Source organism: Myiozetetes cayanensis, unplaced genomic scaffold (assembly GCF_022539395.1).
Source record: "Myiozetetes cayanensis isolate MyiCay16 unplaced genomic scaffold, myiCay2020 scf7, whole genome shotgun sequence".
Taxonomy (NCBI): domain Eukaryota; kingdom Metazoa; phylum Chordata; class Aves; order Passeriformes; family Tyrannidae; genus Myiozetetes; species Myiozetetes cayanensis.
Window position 1 is genome coordinate 24742141 of NW_026087964.1, and position 14002 is coordinate 24756142.

The following is a 14002-nucleotide window of genomic DNA, read 5'->3' on the forward strand; positions in this document are numbered from 1 at the left end:
AGCATTGGGTTAAGTATCCAAAAAAGAGGGATCATAACATGTATGTTTAGAGTATATGAATCACATCTAAAAGCAAAGAACAAAGGTGCCTCTGAGAACTTGGAAAATTTTACTAGAAAAGCCAAAAAATCACAATTACCTGCACATTTTTAAGCATTCTCAGACTGTTATCATACATACCTTAGGGGAATTTATTTAATCTCTTATCACAGTAAGACAACTATCTTTTAACAATACCTTGTATTTCTTACCTAGAAAAGAACTCAGTTTCACTCATCAATTGTTTGTACTTTTAAGAACTAATTTGCCTTGCTTCATAATAACATTATGCAAAGGTAACTTTAAAAACTAGAATGTTAAATTTACAAGTGAGCAATGCCACTGAGACTAAAATGAGTGAACATGATAAACCCTAAATGTGCTGGTTTAAAGGGTTCTAACTAGGACATTAAAATATATACCTAATTTAAAAAACAGAACCAGCAGCAATGTATTTCTTACCAGAGTGCTTTGTCAAGAAAGAAGTGAAAAGTAAGTTTTAAAAAATTCCAATTATACAGATCTTTAGCAATATTCTTCTGACTCATGTAGAGGCTGTGATAGGTGTGAACTCTAAAGGGTCTCTTGCAGTGAACCGTGTTACTTCAGTTATGTTGAACATAAACTGATGCTAGTCTACCATCATAATCCTGCCTAACCGAGAGCCAACTGCATTCTGCATTTCCAAAGAAAATGTTTAATACAGGAGACAGACCAGTAGGAAGGAGTTATGCTGAACTAAAAGCAGAAATATTAAAACAAAGCATACATCTGTACTATAATGCCAAACAGGCCAGTGATTAATTAGTACTCATAGCAGAACACCAACCACAGACAAAACGATATGTTACTCAAAGCAATTTGTACTTACTGGCAAATGTTCAAGTAAGGGAGTTATACTTTCAGACACATATATTATATTTCCATCTGTCATAATTGCTAAAAAAAAACCATCAAGAGCCTGAAATTAAACATAACGGGCAGTTAAATAAAAAGAAATAGAACATACTAAATACATTAAGCTATATTCAACACAGAAAATCACGTAGACCAATTCTAGTTTAGTTTATTACAGAAACGGCAATCTTTCCCTCCTAAAAATTCTTAGTCTTGCTTTTACACTATGAGCATTACAATTCCAATACTGTTCTGTTGTTAAATAACATGTAATTTCAAAGCAAGTACATCTATAGCTAGCCACCATTTTCCCCCACTCCCACTCTGCCTGCTTGTTATTTTTAATTCCATGATCATTTTAAAACTCAGAAAACTCATATAAATGAGCTAGAGACAAAAGCAAGAGGATGTGGATAAACTAAGAGAAGAAAAAGTAAAAGAGAGGGCAAAATTAATTAATTTTGTTATTTAAAAATCTTGTTATCTCTCAAGCTCAATGAAAGAAGCGTGTAGTAAGATTTTACTGAGACTTGAAATCTGTGAGATACAGTTCTGACTGCCTTATCTTCTACTGAACTCAAACTTCTTTCCTCTGAACACAACACAATGTTGTAGTTGAGCACTACCAAAAAAAGCCTGACAAAACTGTATTTCTAAATAGGAAATTTTAAAGCTCACATCTTCAAAAAGACTTCTTATATCAGACAATTCTTTTAAAATTTAAGTTCAGAAAATCAGAACCTTTCACTTTTATATGTGTGCATCAAATAAAAGGTTTAACTATGGAATGATAATAAAAGTGTTCATTTATAATACTTTTAATTTAACTATTATTAATAATTGTTTCACTAACAAGATATAAATTACTTACGCTCATTTCCAAGGAAATGACAGCTTATACTGAAAGTTTATTTCTACTACTTTTGTAACTATTCATGTAATCTTCAACAAAGTAATGCTTTCACATCAGTTTTGGAAAGCGTAACAAGTAAAGAAATTAAACATTTATTGCTCACAAGTTCCATTGATGTGTTGAGTTGTTTTCATAATTAGGATTTTAATTAATGCATAATAGTTCTTTATTCATCTAGTACCTTCCTTGTGTTGCTAACTTAAAATAACCACTTAGACAGTAAACATATTCATTTATGGACTTGCACTGTTTTAATGTTCTATGTAATTGAAAATGCAGTTAAAAGAAAATCTTATTTGATTTTCTGAAACACTTCAAATTTTTTGAAACACTGCATACATAGGAATTTTGACTATTTTCATGAAAACAGATAGTTACAATCAAAATATGAAAATAAAAAGATATTTCAACAAACTGAAAAATTCCATAATGGAACGACTCCTAGTGAGGAACTATTCTACTCCCAGAAAATAATAAAAAATATACCTCTAACATTAACTGCGTGAACTCTTCATTACTAAGGAATGTCGGTTTCCAGTCCTGTCGAATTTCACTGGCATCTGATTGTGCAGTAATTTCTAAAATCAAACATATATATAGTATAAGGATTCATACCTCCAAAAGCCATTTTTTCCCACTAAGCTACATATACACAGTTAAAAAATAGTAGAAAGTTCTCCAGTTTCCTCTGTTGTTCCTTCTTTACATGTAGATCTTGTTCCTTAAGAAGAAAATAAATGTCTTCTCCACCATGTCTTAATACACTTGCCTTCTCTTTCCTTCAAGCAGCTTCTGCTACAGTCTTGCCAGGTAACACTGAAGTTAATTACAGTAAGTAATGGATTTTTGATAATGGAAAAATACTCTTTTGTCTGAGACTATGATAAAACATTTTATTAAGAGTGTTGTTTACAAAGATTTAGAAAGCCAAAATTCCTGAACAATTTAGGCCATTAAAATGGCTAATCCTCTAATATCTTGGCCAATCCTTGTCATTCTAACCCTTGCCCTAAGAACTGTCATTGTCCTTTCTCTTCTTCCTACTCTTTTCCAGTCACATTGAAGGAAGAGTACATTTTCAACAAAGATTGTTAAGAGCTGTATGACAGACTCCACTCTAGAATTCTGTCTGTTACGTAGACATAGATGGATTTTGACATGGGTGACTTCTGAGCAGGGATTCCTGCAGGAGTTGAGAAATATATAACTAACTTCCCATACACAGGCAAGAGAAACAACAGCTGCTAAGCAAAGCCTGACATCAGGTTCTGAAACTGATGCTTCCTTATCGACTGATAACCAAAACCAGAAGAAGTGTTTCAGTCTGGATGAGTAACAAGGGCATCACAGAAGTGTTGCCTGTAAGCACAACCTTGAACAAGCAATCAGGTATTTAGACAAATCAAAAGAACCAAACTGTGTCTTTAAGGTTTTGGGTTTCTAAAGGACAAGTCTGTACAAAGACCATAAGCTAGAGTGTTAGTTCAGATGGCTCGAAGAGCCAGAAAACCTAGAACTGAGTTAAATATGCAAAGGGCTGGAACAGTTCATAATTTTGTTTCCCACACCGAAGGGGGAAAACTTTACAAAAGAGCTTTAGACTTAACTAAATAAACAGTAAACAACAGCAACATCATACAAGAAATTGGCTATAAGTGGAAAGCTGCAAGAAGAGGTTAAAGAAGTATCAACAATTAAGAATTTGCAATTATCAGATCTCACAAAAGTTATACATTGATCAGGCTTTTGCTATCTGTTTTGGAATGGTACCACAAAGTAGGAAGAGCAGGTTGGAGAAAAAAGAAAACCTAAGTATAAACCCAAATCTAATTTTTCAGCCAGAACAAAGATACTGAATATTGAGGGGCAAGTCAAAGGACATGGAAATGAAAAGTCCTGCCACCAAACTACAAGCAAAATTCAAGGAACTTAATGCATTCAGTCCACAGGACACAGATAACCTTCACTTTAGAACTGGAAAGGTCTGATTCATTGGCTCATTCTTGCCCTTATAACTATCCTATTTCAGAATAAAAATAAAAAGGGAAAAAAAGAAGAAAAAAGTCATTCAAGTCTTCTACAGTAGAACAGATCTACACTAAATAAAAGTTGAAGTTCGTGCCTTTAACAATCCATTCTGAAATATCCTATCACAAGTACAGGTGTTCTTTGACATTTTCCATAATTAGAACAAGTATGACACTGGAAAACAGAGCCAAAGTAACACAGAAAGAACTTGTTTTCACTTGGTAACTTCAGAGAAATGCTTAAAAATTCTGGTAGAATGTTGCACTCAAAGATACATGGTAGTAAGGTCACATTCCTGAGCTAGATACCAGACAGAGAAGCATAACCAAGCTTGCACATTAAACTTCACTCTTCGAGTCCTATATCTGACATAACTTTGCATCAGCCTTGTGAAATCTCAAAACAGATTTCCAGCTGGGCCTAGATCTGTACCATTATCTATGGGTTGTAGGAATATCAGTCTACCACTTGCAATTAGAAGCAGTTAAATTCTTTGGTTTTTACCAATTTTCATGGTATTTACCAATTTTCAAAAATTTCTTGTTTACAAATCCAGAGAAAGATGACTGGCATTCATCAAAGACAAGCTCCCGGTAATATAACTTCAATGTGCTTAGCCTGCTGTATTTTCCCAGAGAGAAACAGAATCCACACTGGCCAATAACCAGCTCAGATAGTTCATCTGGAACTGCGGCCAGAGTACTAAGCTTGGTTGATGTGGAAATGGTCCAGAAAGAACCAGAAGCAACTCAGTTAATCAAAACCTGGTGGCTAAACACAGTAGGATTTCAACAGTAAAGCAGATACTCAGTGGTGAACAATTCATTTATTGCTAGGTTATTCTACTTCATTGTAACATATCCAAGCATCTCAGGAGGCAAAATATTCATCTGAACTTTGCCAGCATTTTGTCCAAAACATTTTAATGTAAACCAGTGCAGAGCAATGCCAGTAAGCACTGGCAGTCAGAGCTTTAGTGACCTTAATATGGTATGTGCAATCACACAGAGCTGCACTCTGTCACAGCAAGTGAAGGACAAAAGTGCCATGCCCTGAAAGGTATACATCTTCAGAGTTGCTTTTTGCATCTTTATCCAACAAAATAAAAAATAATAATGAAAAAATAATCTCAGAAAGCATTTTGAAGAAAAAAGTATGACTGGTGCTCCTGGCTGGCTGACACACATGTTCAGTCTGAATTCCATAGTTTATCTCAGGAATCGTCAATACAAAATAAAGCGATTTTGTAACAACCACTTGTCACAAAGGCCTTAGTACTAAAGAACTGACTTTTGCAGAAAAGGAGCTTTCATGCTGCTTTTCTTTTTGTTACGAGCCAAACGCATCTTAGAAAATTAAAACAGTATAATCAGTATTTAATTGCCAAAAAACTCCCAAACCTATGATTTCTCACAAAAATTATACTCCCCTCCCTTTTTATTTAAATGGTTATGTTTACAATTTTAATGGTAATATTCAGTACACATCTGGTGCTAGTGGAACCATAACACTAATGGAAGCAACATGCTAGAGCATGCAAAAACATTTCTCATACCTTAAATTGACACACATACTGTAGATAAATACATAACTATTCTTCCACTTGATAGCTTTACTTATTTTATTTAATAATGTTATAGTTACTTCTTTTGACCCTACTGCTTTCTAGTTAACATGCATGCATGCTCAGAAATTATCCAAGGAAATGGGTTAACGAGAAGAAGAGTTCATTTTCTTCAATTTTTAATCTTGTTTTTGGCAGTGTGAACCACAAGGTGCCACATTAAGAACAAGTGTAGGAGCAGGAACAGGACTTTTTTTATATACATAATATCTAACAGCCATAAATAAGTGTATGCTTGGTTGAACAATTTTTTTTGTGACAAAAATAACAATCTGCAACAAACTTCAGTACAACCTATCTGGGTATATCCCACCATCAGCTGATGCAAACAACCAGAGGAACAAAACATAGCGAGGATGTTCAAAAATACTGATCATTTTGACATTTCACAAGACCTTTAAAGAACAACACACATAAACTCACTGGTTTATATATCATGGGTATGTCTTGAAACTTACAGTTTCAAATAAAAAGCTGCAAGTATTTATAGATTTTCGGGGGCTTTTTCCTAGATAAAAGGAAAAAAAAGAAAATGCTCCTGGTCTGTACACCCACCACATTTCACTTTCCCTCATCAAACAACCTACCCAAGAACACTTGCTGGAGACCACAATGCCCTATTGCCTCACCATCTTTGTTTAAGCAGTCAGTAGTGCAGGCACCTGACATGAAGAGGGGGAGCATTAATTTCTCTTAGACTAGCTTTTTCAGTGATTTATTTTCTTTATGTAGAATTTAGAGAGACAAACCAACCATTCAAAGCAGGCTTATCTATCAAAATAAGTATTTCCAACAGGTACTTCCAGAGCAATGGATCAGCAGTTTTCCTGTGAAGCAAAACTTTGACACTGGCACCAGTGTCTGTACAGAACAAAAAACTCTGAGGTGATTTAAAAAAAAAAAAAGCTTCTCTTTATGAAATGATTTCTTTGACAATTATCAGGGAAAAGAACCAGTAATGGCTTTTGCAAAGTATTAGCAAAAACACAGTTACATCCCTGCTACCTAAATTGTGATCTTAAGAATATCTTCCTTCGGGAACTCTCCACATTTTTTGGACAAATTCCTTAAAGGAGCCGCAAAATTATTAATATTTTATGTATTAGTTGAATATAATTTAAAAATTTAAGAATTTACAAATATTTTTTTACTGTTACAAATAATTACCTTTGTGCTTCCGTAAAAAGTCAATGCTCTTCTGCAGCACAGTGGACTTATCCATCTTCCGAGCATTACCTGGAAGCATGGAACCCAGCTCTTTGATAAGTACATTAAACTGATCTCGACGTTTCTTTTCAGACTTGTTTCTAGACACTCTGAAAAACAAAAGAGAAAATGTTTTATAACAACTACGAGAACTTCCTTATGTAAGAGCTGCATACTATTGCCAGGTTCCTGATGCGAACAGCCACTTAAGGATATCTGCTGTGAGAACTGTCACAAAAACACCTACTCCGTATCTCAGACACCACTGTTGAAGAATGGCTTTCTCCTCATGGAGGGGTGCAGCAAAGCTTTTGGAACAAAGCACCCTTTCATAAAACACAAATAATTGAACCACGGTTAGAAATACACAATGTATCTGAAAAATAACAGTAAAAGAAATGCTGTTGAGTAATATGGTTATTTATAAAGGAATCACATTTTTATTGTTTAGAAATGACACTGCTAAGTTAAAGAGTGCAAGTACAGAACAAGTATATTAGCTTTAAATAATTTAAAAACTTACCTTTTTGCTTTATCTTTGTCATCTTCTTCCACCAGCCCATCAAAAATGCTTCCATCATTTCTGAAAGAAGCAAAAAGAAATAAATGTTGGAATGAAAATTTCCCTCCTTTGAAGTCCAATCACAATGAAAGGGGGTAGGGGAAGAGCTCATTATTCATCATCTCCACTACTTCAAGAAACCAAGGCACTGTTTTACTGTGATGTATCACAACGATTATTATCAATAACCTGAAGCTCAATCTGTTATGTCCTGCTTGCAGGACTTACATTTCTGACACAACTCAAAGGATTTTCAGACTACTTTTAATGAGAACTTGGAGCCCCTGGTGGTCTAGTGGTAAGGGTGCGGCGCTATCACCGCCGAGGCCCGGGTTCGATTCCCGGTCAGGGCCACTCCCAGGCAGGTGGAGCTTGTTAACCCTTAAAGGCAACCCACCTACGTCCTAAGGACCTCGCTGCCACCGTCCAAGCTCGCTTGGCTCCGGCAGATGAACCTTAGGATTAAAGGGTGGGCTCAGTTCTGCGCACACTGTGTCTCACCTAAAAAAATCTGATGCGCAGGCTGGAAGGTGGAAAGACCTTCCCGGATCTTCGCTCACGAAGACTGGCCATTATTATTATTATTACAGCCCCATGCAAACACTTAATTGAACACAGTTTAATTTTGTTTTTTTATCTTCTTGATTATTTGCATTACTTTACCCTTTCGAAAACATGGATGAGGATATATATAATTTATTTTTACTTACTGGCAACTTCTATTCTAATTATTGAAAACATTTACAGTAAGAAAGTATATTTTTCTTAAATTCTGAAGTATTATTAGTGTACAAGAGCTAAGGAATGTGCTATATTTCATCCACATATGTAATTTCATAAATATACAATTGATATCAATGTTAAAGAGTAGTTATTAATTATATTTGCTTTCTCGAACAAGCATCACATAACTCTTCCTCAGCTTGGTAACTGTCCACCTACTGCTAAAGAGGTGTTAAAATATCAAAATAAGGTGTTTTCCCTTAAAGATGCCTCAGTAGCCTTCATCCAACACCTTTACTTCACTTCCTTTTCCTTTGAAACTCAAGTCATAACCATCTGTTTCCCAAAACTGCTGTATAATGGACTTTCACATTTTATTTCTCTAACTCCTTCTGCCTGCTTTCAGTCTATTTAGTGCTGTCCACACTGACCCCTGTGTGTCCATCCTGAAATTTTTCATCCTAATGTTTCCTTCCCTTAAGGCAAGTAAACTTCTTTCTAAAAAGCTTACCTCATCTCTGCAATTGATAAATCATCAGGCAATTGTACTGTACATTATGATAAGCAGTGCTGTTAGAAAGTAGTTATTTTGTATGCTACTACATAAACATTCAGCTTTTAAAGGTAATTCATACTTTCAAAAGGCTGAAGTTTCAGTGAGATGCCACAAAACTTCACCAAAAGAAGCATTTTAAAAGTTTTACCCTTTGCTTTTACTGTTCTTCATTTAAATCATGTTTAACCTGCCATAAATTTGATGCAAGTTTCATTTCCTGTAGTCTCAAAAATGGTAATATTAAGAGAATATTAAGGACAGTTGTTCACCTGAGCTGCTAAGAAAGTCCAGCTCAAGGAATCAAGTAGAAAACATGCCCCAGCTATTACTTTTCCCTTGAAATAGGTTAGCAGGTCACTTTACCATCATCTGCAGCAACACTAATCATTTAAATGTATTTGCTTTCCTTAATCAAATAGTGAAGTACTTAAAAAATTAAAAATTCAAGTAAACATTAAAAATCAGCTCAACTTGCACAGATGTTGTTCCATGGCTGAATATAAGTATAGCATTTTAAGATTTTCCTCAAACAATCGAAATCACTATTTCCAATTACTACAAAATGACACATCTAACAACTACCAAACTAACTTCGTCAAAAATAGCCAAAACCCCACTCTTTTACCTTTCCATAAATTAGCATTTAAAGATATTAACCATAAGAAAAAGACTATCAAAGAAAGCACTGAACAGTAATTCTTCCAAAACTCTTCTGCATCTATTAACATACCTGTCTGCAATGGAGCTCATTTTATGGGTGCTTATGGTAAAAAACATAACACATCACACTTTAGTCTTGTGGTAGACATTTGTACGTCTGCCTATAAGAGAAGAAAAAATATCAAAATGTGACTTGGGGAACCAATACGTTCTTCATTACAGCATACTAAAATTTTCATCTGCTCTATAAGCTGCTCTTAATCTTCCCTTCTTCCAACCTTCTGCTCTGCCCCTCTACCTTCTCAAATGCAGGCTCCATTACCATCATAACTAGACCTTAATATCTCATCTTACATGACAACGTTCAAGAGAAGATTATTAACTGCCACAATAAATAAATTTGGACTAAACCAATGCAAAACTTTTTATGACTCTGAATTCAGATATAGCTTTTCATTTTTATTTTAACTTCTATCTAAAAGACCCTCATAATTTTGAAGGCTGAACTGATGTGAAATACACTTAGTAATACATTCTACTTAGGAACTGTGCAAACAGAAAAGTATTTGGGACAAAGTATTTTACAGCTATAATGTATTTCTTACTGCATTTTTTTCTTAAGCACATTGTCATAATAGATATGTGAAATTATAACAATAAGACACTGATTAGAATGTGACTGCCATACTGTGAGACCATTTCTTAAAGCATCTTATTCATTACAGAGTTTCAAGCAGGAAGTTTTTGGTTTTCCAGATGTGTATATGATCTTGAATAAAGAATGTGAATGAAATATTAATAGTGATAGAAGGGATACGAAATTAAATTATTTAATTCAAAAGGTTTTTACTTTTAGGTACCCAAAATTTACAAAATTGCACAGGTTATGGAAAGTCTAAAGTCAAACATAAACCAATACAATTAAACCTTTTTATTTTATATGGAAAAGTCCATAGTCAGAGGTTGCTCAAATAGAGCAGAAAGATTATAATATTGGCAGTGATTAGGGAACAACTGTGTGCAGCAAGTTTTATATGAGCTGAACTTGAGGATCTTTAGGAATTCTTAGTAGGCTACAAACTTACTAGTAAAAAGGCACTGCATTTATTTCAAAGGAGATGATTTTAGTCCTTTTAGTGACTCATAAGTTTCTGAGAAGAAAGGATATGTTTATTTCTGAGAGTACCAAACCCAGTGGAACTTGCAGTGTTAATATCTCAAGAAATATGGCAGCAACTGCATGATAGGGAAATTGAGGAAGAAAGTTTACAATTCAACCAAACTGTCTCCGTGTCTACAATAGCCGCTACATACTCTGCAGATTTGCTTCACAAGACTAATATTTGTCCCCACAAAGTTTCATAATTAAGTGCACCAGGAAAGTAAACGGGAGAGCTGTTGTGCAGCATAATCCCTTTCAAGGCACATCACATGGCATGCTGGCATTTTTGCCCAAATGCCCCACTTCTCCTATTAGCACGCCCAACTTTGTCTTGCCTTTACTCTCACTTTACTACAGTGCTGTGAAGACACTGGTAGCACACTGGCAGAGAATTAAGTTTAAAATCAAGATAAAAACTGTGAACTTGTTTTCTTTTAGCTTACACAGTAAGCACTAATACAGCTATGCACTAGTTACACTTTTAGCCCTGTGTTAATTTTTATACAAAACTGGTACCTAAAATTATAGAAATCAAGAGTAATATGAAATTCTGTAGGACTAATTATATACTTTCCTTAATCTGCCTAAGAAAAATACCAGTACAGTCAAATACAGAAAACTTTCATCTGTGACATAACAGACATCTTCATTATGCAGAGTTAGAAGTTAAAAGTCAGCATTTTCCCTTTAACAGAGCACTCAATTTCTAGAATTTGACAAAATCCTTTGTTACAGTATATGGATCCTATGTCAGAACTGGTAACTTAGATCTGGTATCCAAGTCAAACAGTTAAAAGTACTGAAAGACTACAGGAAATGCACCTGTAGCACATTTATTTCTCATTTTTCAAGGTCTGACCTTCTGTCTTTGCATTGCAATTTGCAAGAGCCTGAAGGGTCTTCAGTGCTTATAAACGCCGATGTACAAGTATGTAAAGATAATTCCAACAAAACCAGTCAAGTTGAAAGTAAACACTAGATAAAGGGCTATGTCTGTTTCTGAAGTTCAAATTAAGTTGTGTTCTGGAGAACAAAAGACACCACTTAACATTGCTACTCAGCCCTTCAGTGTTGATAACTAAAAGCCACAGAAGCCTTATCAATTATAAACCCATAATTTTACCTTTTACACTTTGGGACTTGTTAAAGTGCGAGGTTTAGGGATGAAACCTGGTTCCTGTGAAGAACAACGTGGAGTTCGATGTATCCTCTTCTGCAGAAATTAGATTCTGAACTGTTAAAAAATAACAAACGAGAGCTTCAAAATCAACGTTTTTAAATTATCACTTCTTATTTTTAAAAAAGACAAGTAATTTTTTTAATAAGAGTAATCTATAAATGCCATATTCTGCTTATTAAAAGTACCTCAAGTATTTCACCATCTGAATTGACCTTGCTTTAAAGTTCTCCTTGATAAGCAGGATATTCTGACACAGTTTCATCTCAGCTTTAAGCTACCACTTTATGCCTATTTTTAGTCTTGATGTCCTTTTCACTTTTGAACTTGGTATCACCCATATCATCTACATCTTCACTTACACTTGCTACCTTCAAAATAGATCTTTATACCATTATTTAAACACCTTTTTGCTGAAGCTCTTATTAAGGTCTCTTCTGGCTCTCTCAGTTACATCTTCTCCTCTCCAAGTCTCCAAAACTGTCACTCTCAGGACTCCAGAATGTGTAGAATGCTGCTGCTGACAACTAGCAAAGTTGCTCAGCTGTATTACTGCTACTCCCTCAAACACAGACATTAACTCTTTTCTTTCAAAATCCACTTCAAAATCAATTCCAAGTATGTAACCCAAACTTACTTCACAAATACACTTCTTCCACACAAAAACTCAGCACCAACATAAGCGATCGCCTACTTCCAGTCTCTTTATACCACTACATTTCATTTATAGTTCCTTCCCTTGAATCATGCTACTTCCCACATTTTTAAGCTACATGAAATCAAGTGGGTTTTTTTTTTTTCCTCTCATATTTATCCTGTTTCTACCTGCCTTGCTTACTGGTCTTAAAATAAAACAAATTCACTACAAAATGCACTTGTTCCACTTCTGAAAAATTTTACTTTAAAGTGTATTTAATTCCTAAATTCCTAAAAAGGAAGCTGGGATCTAAAAACCAAGGTAATGCTACTCTTAAATTCATTGATGACTTTCATGGAAAACAGAATCACCACTTATTTTATTTGAAGAGTTAAATTTCTTCTTCTCCTGCACCTAACAGAGGCTCTTAAGTGGTTAAAATACAGATGGGAATATTAACACAGGAAATTAAAAGGACAGCAGAACAATCTGCCAACAGGAGAAAAACAATTACAGCATGATTCAATGAAGCCACCCGTTCTTGTCTGGCCAAATAACCTGCTGGCCCATTGACCTACTTTTTTAGGTGCTTACAGCTTCCTCTCCTATTCTGTTTTGCTTCGTTTGACAAGTGCAAACATTAATATGACAAAGAGTCCCATGGAAGTCTGCAACATGAAACCCGTGTTTTTAAACTGCTTGGAGTAGAACAACTCTGACAACTCTCACCCAGCCCCTAAAAGAGTTCTAAAAGGGAAAATTCTAGAACTCGTCTCTGCAGTTATGTAGAGGTGCAGTTTTTTTAAATCAAAATTAAACATTTAGTATAAATACCACAGGACTTAAGCATAGAGCTATATTAGATAACATCTAAAAAAGGAAACTTTTACAGATATTTTAAAAATGAGATTTTAAGATGAGGAGGAAAGGAATATGTTTATGTCATAAATCAACATAAGCAAGCTTAACCCAGACCAAAAGAGAAGCTAATCACAGTGGAAAAGCTTTTGCAGCCAAAACCAGACAGATCTCTAACTCAGTAGCAATGGCATGCGTGTGAAAGCCATCAAAAAGGTTAAGACGCCTACACGCCAACACTGGCAGTCACAAGTGTTCAAAGGTCACAGTTCTGTCTTCACAACTCGAAAATGTTTTTTAAAAAAATTAATTGTGTATTTGCCTCTCAATACTGTGTCTTTTGTACACATTCAGTGCATGTTTTCAAACTTTTCTGCAACCAAGAAGGCTAGAAACTTACTATCTTAAAGGAAGTTGAGGTCCTTGGTCAAAAATCTTAGCTGCTGCCATGGATATGCAAACTATTGCTACACATCATTGCTCAATCTGTAGCAAAATCACAAAAAATAGCAATACTGCAACTTCTGCAGTATGCTGACTTATCACTTATGGAAAGGCAATAAGTTACTGGGTGCCAAGCCACTGCTTGGCCAAAGGAAAAAAGGTTCTGAATAAGTTATAGGGTAAAAGTCATAATCCAACCTAAAGTAATACTGAAAAGTTCACACCATCCAATAAAAAATTCCATTTTTTATACTGAAAGAATTTCAGTATCTTCTATCCAATTTTACTGTCAATACTGACGTGCACGTTGGTGAAATTAAATCTTGGAAAGAAATTAAAAGATTGAACAAACCATGAAACTACAGTACAGTCTTGCTCATGACAGATGTTCTGTTAGGACTGAACTGAAAAATGGATGGGACAATGGTCAATGCATTGCCTGAACTTAATTTTGTATACAGGAAGCAACTGAAACCCCTATGTAGCACTTCACCTTAATGGTAACACCACTAAACA

General features: G+C 34.9%; 1 protein-coding gene across 7 annotated transcripts in view; it reads right to left on the reverse strand.

The window, feature by feature from the left end:
- CLOCK (clock circadian regulator) overlaps positions 1–14002 on the reverse strand; it is a 68117-nt gene that overhangs the window by 25468 nt on the left and 28647 nt on the right. For all 7 annotated transcript variants that reach the window (XM_050338869.1, XM_050338874.1, XM_050338875.1 and 4 more), the window contains 6 exons: positions 11494–11604; positions 9279–9369; positions 7231–7290; positions 6669–6817; positions 2336–2427; positions 911–1000 (listed from right to left, as the gene is read on the reverse strand). In XM_050338869.1, coding sequence (XP_050194826.1) covers positions 911–1000; positions 2336–2427; positions 6669–6817; positions 7231–7290; positions 9279–9325 — 438 coding nt within the window. In that variant the 5' untranslated portion in view covers positions 9326–9369; positions 11494–11604. The remainder of the gene's footprint in view (positions 1–910; positions 1001–2335; positions 2428–6668; positions 6818–7230; positions 7291–9278; positions 9370–11493; positions 11605–14002) is intronic.